The 10,063-nt window shown below is 31.4% G+C and overlaps 1 protein-coding gene across 1 annotated transcript; it reads left to right on the top strand.

The window, feature by feature from the left end:
- The first annotated feature begins 5,783 nt into the window (after positions 1-5,783).
- On the top strand, positions 5,784-7,298 carry LOC111431800 (WRKY transcription factor 22). The gene is made up of 3 exons (XM_023068507.1): positions 5,784-6,326; positions 6,429-6,539; positions 6,632-7,298. The coding sequence occupies exons 1-3, from the start codon at positions 5,920-5,922 to the stop codon at positions 7,101-7,103; spliced, it is 990 nt and encodes a 329-aa protein (XP_022924275.1). The 5' UTR covers positions 5,784-5,919; the 3' UTR covers positions 7,104-7,298.
- Positions 7,299-10,063: the final 2,765 nt, after the last annotated feature.

Raw genomic sequence — 10,063 nt, 5'->3', positions numbered from 1 at the left:
TTTTTTTTTTTTTTTTTTTTTTTTTTTTTTTTTTTTAGAATTAAGTATGACTTTTAAAAATAGAAAATAAAAAAAACAAAATATTTATCAAACTGAATCTAAATATTCTTTAAAAACAAAGAATGAAAAAACAAATTAATTTTGTTAAATTTATGTTAGTTTTTTTATTAAAAAAAAATTGGTGTTTATTCTGATTTTTTTGCTTTAAAATATTGTATTTAATTCATGAATATTATATAACAATTTCCTTTTATTTTTGTTGGTCATTTTTGTCTTCAACCACATTTTTAATTATTGAAGTTTGATAATTAACATCTCACCATTTTTTAAAAAGTCATAGTTTTTAAAGTTTTATTTCTTTTTTCTTTTTAGTTTCGTTTTAAATCATGTGCTTTATATATATATATACACACACACAAGAAAGAGAGTGTGCTGTGGTGGTAGGCCATAACAAAACATTGTCACATCACCGATTAATAATTGAATTAAAATAGTAAAGTATAAGCTGTCAAAACCAANTCTCAACCAAAAAAAAAAAAAAAAAAGTGTCGTCTACGTGATTTAAAGAAAACCCGATTGAATTGATTTGAGAGTTTGAATTTGTATGCTATCTACTTAGATGGTTGAAAATAATATACTCAAAACTCATAAGACTTCAAATTCGATCGTAAACGTGCAGATTGAAGCTTTGTTTTGAACGTGTAACTTATGTTTCGTAGGAACGTGTAACTCATAAAGAGATTTGAAGGGATAAAAAGGTAATTTTATTGGGTGGAAGTGTTTTTGAGAGGTTAAAGTTCATTGGACAAGACAATGGTGTGTGTGAGTTACTGTGTTTTGTTTTTAGGTATATGGAGAAAAAGGGTGGATTTGAAATTTGCAAGAAAAAAAAAGGAGCTATCCATTTGTAACTAAATTGCAACTGAATATTTACTCTTCTTTGCCATTTGGTCACTCAATTTTTTTTTTTTTTAAATGGATAATAAAACATTATAAATTTAGGTTCTTCTTTCTCCTTTGTGCTTGATTGGTGGATTCTATCTCTTTAGATAGTGAGAGCTATGGGCTTTTTTTTTTTTTTTAATATATATAACATTTTAATCGTGTTTTTCATATATAAATAAATAAATAAAACAATCTTATTATTTTTCAATAACTTTTTATTAAAAAAAATTGATCACCTACATTGGTTTTAAATTTTATTAAAAGTATAGGGATTAAATTCGAATATTCATAAATAAGGGGTGAAATTAAATAATACTCAAAATATAGGGGTAAAAAAAGATATTTGCATTTTATTTTATTTTATTTTTTGAAAATGGTGGGTTTCATAAAATGGTTCCATCACTTGGAATGTGTTTGCGCCAAACCCACAATTCCCTCTCCCCACCCTATAACAAAATGGTCCAATTCATATATATATATATATATATATATATATTTTTTTTTTTTTTTAATTTGTCACATTTTACCATATTATTCGCGAGACATATCCCTTCTTTATTTATAAATGAAGTTTGCAATACGAAACATAGAAGTATAATTGAAATTTTAGTAACTTGCATATAATTTTGGACGTAATATGTACTTGAAAAATGATGGAAATTTCTTAAGAACCAACCTTTTTACCTTCGATAATTCAAAAAAAAAAAAAAAATCTCCAACCCACTAAAAATCTCGACACTCTCTTTCATTATCTTTTAGCTTCGACTTTTTGTAATGCAAGTAAATATCATAGAAAGATGCACGATAACGATACCTCGACTTGTAAAGTGTCAAAAAAAGTCATTGAAGTTTTCATTTAATTTTGTTTATTTCACTTCATTAAAATATATACGATCGAGAGATCTGAGGTTCCAATCTTTTATTTGCACGTCTTTAAATTATAAAAAAATTTAAAAAGTAAGTTTCTTCAAATTAGTTTGACGTTAGAACAAAAATGCCTTTTCCCTATATTGTATTTATTTTTCTCGCGTTTTTTAATTATTTAATATATTCTAAATATATTTTCCTTGCGAGAGAGACTAAATATAAAACTTGGTGAGAGTGGGAATATTATAATTAAATATTTAACTAAAAATGAATTGAAAATAAAAATAATAAAAATAAATAAATAAAAAGTTAGTCGCAGTATCACATCATCACATTCCCAGTGCACTCCTTCGTTCGATCAACATCTCAATTTTTTTAAACCATAAATGGAAGGAGAAAAATGTCAATAAATTTTTTGCTAATAATAATAATAAATAAATAAATAATATTCCATTTTTCTTTTTAAAAAAGTTATTACTCCCAAAAATATTCCAAACTAAAAAGAAAATGGTTTAAACATTATTTTGTCCTCATGTCTTTTTAAAACCCCACATTCTATTTTTTTCTATATGCATACTTAATTTTTTAAATAAAAATATCTTATTTAATTAACCACTTAGAAAATGCCTTAATTAATCAACCTAATAATGTAAAATAAAAGAATATATCATTTTTATTCAATAAAATAATTTATATTATTATTTGTTTTTAAGTTTATATAATATGATTTTTCGACCCAATATTAAACTATCTGGATCCGTCCCTAAGTACGGATTTTAATTATTATAAACTTGGGGAATAAAATGTATTTTAGTGTCACACTCACACATTTACTTCAATTAATTAATGAAATTTTAATATAAGATAAAATTACTAAATTTAAAATATTAGGAGCTGTCCAACCCTTCGTGCCTACTGATCATTCGTTCCTGACGTAGTTAAGAGTTTGCACAAAATAAAAAATAAAATAAAACCTTCGATTTGGTTTATTTAATTATTTTTAATATTAAAAAAAAAAACAATTACTATATTTATTATTATACAAAAATAAAAAGGAAAATAATTATAATAATAAGACGGCAGTGGCATTACAGGAGTTGGGCCGAGTCCCATACCTACACGTAGACTCGTGGCAGGCACGTCTTGGTGCACCCAAAAATTAAATTACAATTTTGCCCTTCAACGTTGTGGGCTTTGTTATTTTGTAAAATTTATAAATCTAAAATTAAAAATTATATAAAATAATTAAATTTGTCTTCTTAAATTAAAGAAATAAACAACTGTCAGATCAGCGCCGTTAAAGTAATCCAACGGTGGGAAAAGCTGATTCCAAATCGGATTTTAAATGTCATTTTAATTAAAAAAAAAAGAAAGAAATTAGTTTCGCGAAAATCACAAGGCACGCTCACGCGTGGGGATTGGGAGAGAAAAAAAAGGAAGAGAAGAAAGCAGGGCCCACATAAAACCTGCCAGCTGTCAAGCCTACTCACCCCCTGTTGTCTCGTGTTCCGTCAAATTTACGCGCTCCACACAGTTCACACATAAAAGTCAAATCTTTGACTTGTTCAACACCGCCCGATCTACTTTCAGATCATCATGTACATTCCGTGCCCACTTGCTCGACTACAGAACACAACCCCCACTCGCTTCCCATGAAGACCACGTGGTCGAATCCCATTTGCCTAATCTACGAGCAACGGCTACCGCCAGCTACAGCACAGTATTTGCAGATTCCGGCATCTTAGGCATCGAAGGAGTGTTCTTTGCCAAAATCTTTACTTTATAATATTTAATTTTATAAAGTTTCCATTCTATTTTAGCATCAATACCGAGCATAGCTTTATAGATAAAGAATCGATCGCGTATTTTTCCTCCTCCTTTTACTTCATTAATTATCACATTAAAATCTTTTTAAAAATACGTGATCATATTTTCGACCACAACATTAAACTACAAGAATTTGAATTTCCAGCCTCGAGAAAATAAGTAACTATTCTCAAACTCTCCAGATAAATTTATATCGTTTAATCGATAATTATATAAATTTTGAATATTTGTATTAATAAGCTCATATAGATATATAGTTAATGAGTCGGATATTGAAAGGTAAATATTAAGTGGTCGAATAATAATGACAATGACGTAAAATCATGGATTAAAAAGGGAATAAATCTAGAAGCTAAATCGAGATGAAATTTAAATATTTTTTTCACGACAAAAAGGAAGGGAGGTTTGAAGCTGAAGGATTGCAAACGTCTCATTCCAAATATTTATAATAAATAATAAGAAAAAAAGACTGTCACGTCTTTATGTTTATGCCACGAAAATAGTAATAGATTCCCTAAATTACACTTTAATATGCTTGGAATCTTTTACCAATTAACCAAAAAATCATTCCTATAAATAAATAAAATAAAATAAAATAATTCATCTTTTCCCCAATTAATATTATGAAAAGCTATATAATTTTAAATTTATTTATTATACTTTAAAAAAATTATAATTTACAAGATCAAAAAAATGTATTTAAATTTTTTAAATTAATATATTATTGTGGTGTGGTTTAAATAATATGGTTAAATTAAAAAAAATAAAAAATTAAACTCATAAAGTCAATACAAGTAATAAGAGGCAGAGGAACAAAAATAAATAAAGTAAATTTATTTACCTTTTAAGATAAATACCAACGACATTCTTTACCTCTTGATGAAGAAAACCATGGTTATTTCAGTCAAAACACTAATGATTATTGATTTTGGACACAATAAATAAATAAATAAGGGATTATATTATAACGAAAATAACAGTAAAGGAAAATAAAATTCTAATAAACTATATATTATAAATGGTTACTAATTAAAGTTGGGTTTTAGAAGCTAAAATTATGGTTATTAAATGAATCTTATAATAAGATTAAGATGAAATTTAAGAATAATACTATCTAGTAACGATCACATCCTAAATTAAGATGGGGCCAATAAAAAGTGAATAATAAATTCGTATACATTTAATTATCTAAACTTTAATAGATCCCTCAATACATATCGGTATATTTATGGAAAAAATTAATTTAATGTACAAAAATATTGCTTACTGTATGAGCTAGGCTTACGACTCATAGAGCTTTAAATACATTATTTGAAATTTGAACTTAGGGTCGATAAACAAAAATATCAAATGTGTTAATTAACCGTTGCAAATTTGGAAGCGTGTGTATATATATATATAATGGAAAAAGATTATAAAAATAAATATAAAAAGTTTAAAGCATTACCCCAGCAATAAAATGACCACCTTTTGTGTCCAATAAAATTGATAAGAGCGCTGCAGTTTTCGCTACGTCCACTCGCGCCTTCTACTGTAATTTCATTAATATATGTATATATATATTTTAAAATAAAATATAAATAATGAGTCTTTTTGTCTGTACGATCACGAGCTTGGATTGTAGCGTGTGGACCCCACGCTTATCAAAATCAACCTCTTTTTCCTTCTCTCTCCTCTTTTCTCTCTCATCTAACCACTTGGGTTTTGGAGTTTGACATTTTCCTAAGTCAACCCCCCACAAAAATCAAGAAATAATTAAATGGGTATTTAAAAATAAAAACTTTTTTTTTCTTAGAGAGAGAAATTAGAAAAAAAAGGAAATAATAGCATAGAGATGCCCTCTCCCACGGCTCCACCCCACCTGTCTTTTTCTGTTAAATTACGATATTATCCTTAATATTTAACCGGTCTTAAATTAAATTTAGGTTTAAGATTCTACCAAATTTACACTATATGGTGGAGGTTAATATTGTAAATTTATTTTAAAATATATATTTTTATAATTTAGTGAAAAATTAGAAAGGAAAAAAAAACTTTTTCTCTCTCTAAGAATTGGATTTGTGAAAAATAAAAAAAGAAAAACTCACTTTCTCTTTCTATCTCTGTATTTTGGTTTCTATATATAATTATTTTCCTACTCATTACTCATTACGCCCTTATAACCAAAAGTCAGCGCCTTCTTTTGTCTCTGTTTTTTTTTTCTCTCTCTCAGAAGAAAAAAAAAAAACCTGTTTAAGAAGCTGAGACAAAGGTACAGATTCTCAGAGCAGAGTTCTGTCTATGAAAATGGAAGTCGATTGGGATCTTCACGCCGTCGTCAGAGGCTACTCCGCCGTGTCCTCCGCCGCCACCATTCCCTCTTCCGACTTTTACTCTGTTTCTTCCACTTCTAATAACTCTACCCCTTTTGCTTTTGGTAGAGACCTAACCAACCAAACAAACCATTTCTTCTCCCTTCAAGATCCATTCGAAGGGCCTAATTGTAATTCCACTGAAGAATTGCATGAGCTTTTCAAACCCTTTTCCCCTAAACCTCTACCTTCTCCGCCGCCACCGCCACCGTCTGCTCCGCTGCTGCTTTCTTCTCCGGCGGCTAAGATTTTGACCCATCAGAAGCAACGGCAGAACACCCATGTCCCCAAACAGCTCCATTCAGCCCCTGTTTCTGCGTCAAGATCTAAACGCCGGTGAGCATGATTCTTCAATTTCTTGATTCTGGAAATGCTTTTTTTTTTTTTTTTTTTTAAGGTAATTGATTGATCTTGTGATTTTTTGACGCTCTGTTTTAGGAAGAATCAGCTGAAGAAAGTCTGTCAAGTTCCGGCGGAGTCTCTGTCTTCGGATATTTGGGCTTGGCGGAAATATGGCCAAAAACCCATTAAAGGATCTCCATATCCAAGGTTCGAGCTCGATTTAAACGCTGAAATTAGGGTTTTTTTTAAGGTGTTGAAACTAATTTGGGTGATTTTTGAAACAAAAAAAAAAAAAACAGGGGATATTACAGATGTAGCAGTTCCAAGGGTTGCATGGCCCGGAAACAAGTCGAGCGGAACAGATCCGACCCGGGAATGTTCATAGTCACATACACGGCGGAGCACAACCACCCAGCGCCGACTCACCGGAATTCTCTCGCCGGCTCTACCCGTCAAAAGCCCAACACGCAAACGCCGGCTTCCTCCGGATCCGAAAAACCCGACTCGAAGCAGCCCGTTTGCTCGTCGGAAGACCAAAGTACGATCACAGAGAGTAAAGAAGAGAAAGAGGAATTGTTAGCCGAAGATGAAGAAGACGACGATCTGGGTGTCTCCGATTTGATCGTGAACGACGATTTCTATATGGGTTTTGAAGAACTCGACAGCCCAATCACCGACGAGTGTTTTTCCGATCAATTTCCGGCGAATTTCGAGCTTCCATGGTCGTTCAACGGAGACCCAGACAGCGAAATTGTAAAACTCCCCTGGTAAACTAATTTCCAACCCATTTTTTTCCTGTTTTCAGATAGAGATCTGTAAAATCAAAGTTAGAGCAAAGATTTCAACAATGTTTTAACGAAGTCATGTTGTCCTCTGTATCGATTTTTCATTTCCCTGTAATTTTAGAACAAAAATTGTAGAAGAACAGTGATTTTGAAGTGCGAGATGGAGTGGGTTTTGTGGGAATTTTGGAGTTTGTTGACTAATGAAAAGAAATGGAATGGAATCAAGGCATGGATGACGTGGTAATGCGTTGACAGAGATGGAAATTAGAGAGATTTTTGTGAAGAAAAAATGGGTATGGGAGATGAAGAATATGCTCTTGTCCGAGGACAGCAATGGTGGAGAATCAGATTTAATTTAATTTATTTTATTTTTATTTTTAAAAAGATAATTCGGAATTTTTTCTCTTAGTTGATGCCAGTGGGTAAAGATAAAATGGTAGCCATTCAACATCAAGATTGTGTATAATTGCGTCCAAAACTTGATTTTGTTTTGTTTTTTATTTTTATTTTTATTTTTATTAAGAGATTCTGTTTCTCTGTACGGCTCAACCTTTGTGTGTTTGTTTTTGGTTCCAATTCACATCACTTGTTTGTTTGTCCGTTTGGATGTTCTTGGGAATGCTTTTCAAACAAGCTTTATTTATTTATTTATTTATTTTTATCAAAAGTGCTAATATTTCTATATTATTTCGGAGACATGAATGGAAAATGATCGACTAGAGTATGTTTGTATTAAGGGTCTTCATATGATCCACTGACTCGATCAACTCGTACTATCTAACTCAAACGGTAAAAACTAGGTTGGGTTAGATTCGTTTTTTCCCGATTTGGGTTGAGTTTATTTTTTCAAAAAACGGATAGAATTCAATTTTATTCATTTGAAGAACATTGGATTCTGAACAACATTGAGTTTACTCGTGAAGTGCAAGATTCAGGGGGTTACATACGTTTTTTCCCTATTTGGGTTGAGTTTATTTTTTTAGAAAACGGATAAAATTTGATTTTATTCGTGAACGTTTCATTCGAAGAACATTGGATTTTGAAAGACATTGAGTTTACTCGTGAAGTGCAAGATTCGGTGGGTTATAGATTCGTTTTTTCCCGATTTGAGTTGAGTTTATTTTTTTAGAAATTTGAAAATTTTGATACTTTCGGTTTTATCCGTGAAGATTTTCACACTCTTGCAAAAAATGTTTTATTCTCGTCTACAGTTGACGTAGGATTTCACGTAACGATGAACAGAAGTGATGAAGAAAAGTAAACTCAGGAAGGTTAAAACGGTCATTTTTATAAAAATTATAATTTATGTGGAGAGAAAATGAAGAATTGAGATTTGGGTATTAAAAGAAAGTGTATATTGGGAAAGATAAAAAGATATATTTGTTGAAGCCAAAAGTGGTGAATAAAGAAGTAACCATCATTTTCTTCCTTTGGCTTTTGGGAAAAGCACAAACCCTTCACAAACTGTTCCATCAATCCATATTCCATTTCCAATCTTCAGCATCTCTTTTCTGAACGGCTGAGAATTTCAATAAATTTTAAGCCCCGGAAAATTTCCAACTTCTGCTAAATCCTTCTCTGATGTTCATTGTGTTCATGGAATGGACATCACAACCTCGATGCAACAAAACCAGGAGAATAATGGGTTCTTTGAAGATCAGCGATTACGCTTTGAAATGGCAGTCACTCGCTGCTCCGCCGTGCCGCTCCTCCCTCCTCGACTTGGCTCCCCGCCTTTCCCGACTTCCCTCAAATTCTCGTTAGGTAAGCTTTCTTGTAGAATCCCATTATTCTTTCTGAGGCATTTCGTCGAGCACCTTATGGAAGTTGAAATTCTCGGTCTGTTTTAGCTTCTGTTTTTCATTTGTGGTTTTTTTTTCTTTGAACAGCTTTGTAGTTGGGTATCAACCTGGTTAGTTTGGTAGGATGTTGCATTCTTCAAATGAATTTATATGTCTCTGAAGGAAATTTGATGGTGAACTGAAATTTCATTCAGAATGCATTACATTACAAGCTTTGGTAGTCTAAATGTATTCAACACTCTGACCCACAGAGGTTGGAGCATCTTAAAATTTTGGATTAGAAGAGATTACATTCTGTCTTTTGAAGCACAAGTTGTGTCTGCGTGATTGAATTTGGAGAAAGTTTCATCTCTGACTGAACTCATCACTAAATTTCTTTGCATTTTTATATAGTTCAGATGACATGTATAGAAACATTCAAGCTTAACATGATTGATCCAAGTGATTCCTTATCATTAGGGCTAAGTTTCTTTGCAATTCTATATAGTTTAGGTTGCATGTATAGAATCATTAAAGTTTGACATGATCGATTTTACTTGTGGAGTGATTCGAATCTTAAACAAATGATCTTATCTTGAGATATTTGATCAATAAAGTAATTCGAATCTTACTTCCCTTGTAGTAATTCCGTATCAACAATGTTCTTGTGGAGAGCTCTCAAATTGGCCGGATGTTTGAATGAACTCCGTATTTCTGGTTTATTACATATCAACCGAATGGTGGGACAGGATCCTTGCAAACTGTTCTTATGATTTTTGCCTGAAGCTTATTTAGTTTTATAGTTCAGTCAATTCTAGCTACACAACGGCTACAAAGACCGAGTGCATTAAGTTTGCTGGTAATCCTGCATTACGCATCCAGGTATCTAATCATAGTCTTTCTGTCAGTAGTTTTGAATTTTGTGGAAGTGGATTGATATCTCTTGATCTAGCTTGAATACACATATCTTGATCTATCTTCATACATCCATTAAATATCTTAGTTTTTTTTGTAGATGCTGCTCATGAAACTTCAATTTTAGAGATCTATTATATACTTTCGAGGGAACTCAGATCCAACAAGATATTGTCTTTTTTGGGCTTTTTCTTCAAGGACTTCCTCTCAAGGTTTTAAAACACATGTATTAGGGAGAGATTTCCACACC

This window comes from Cucurbita moschata, unplaced genomic scaffold (genome assembly GCF_002738365.1).
Source record: "Cucurbita moschata cultivar Rifu unplaced genomic scaffold, Cmos_1.0 Cmo_Scf00037, whole genome shotgun sequence".
Lineage (NCBI taxonomy): Eukaryota > Viridiplantae > Streptophyta > Magnoliopsida > Cucurbitales > Cucurbitaceae > Cucurbita > Cucurbita moschata.
This window is presented reverse-complemented; position numbering and strand designations above follow the sequence as displayed.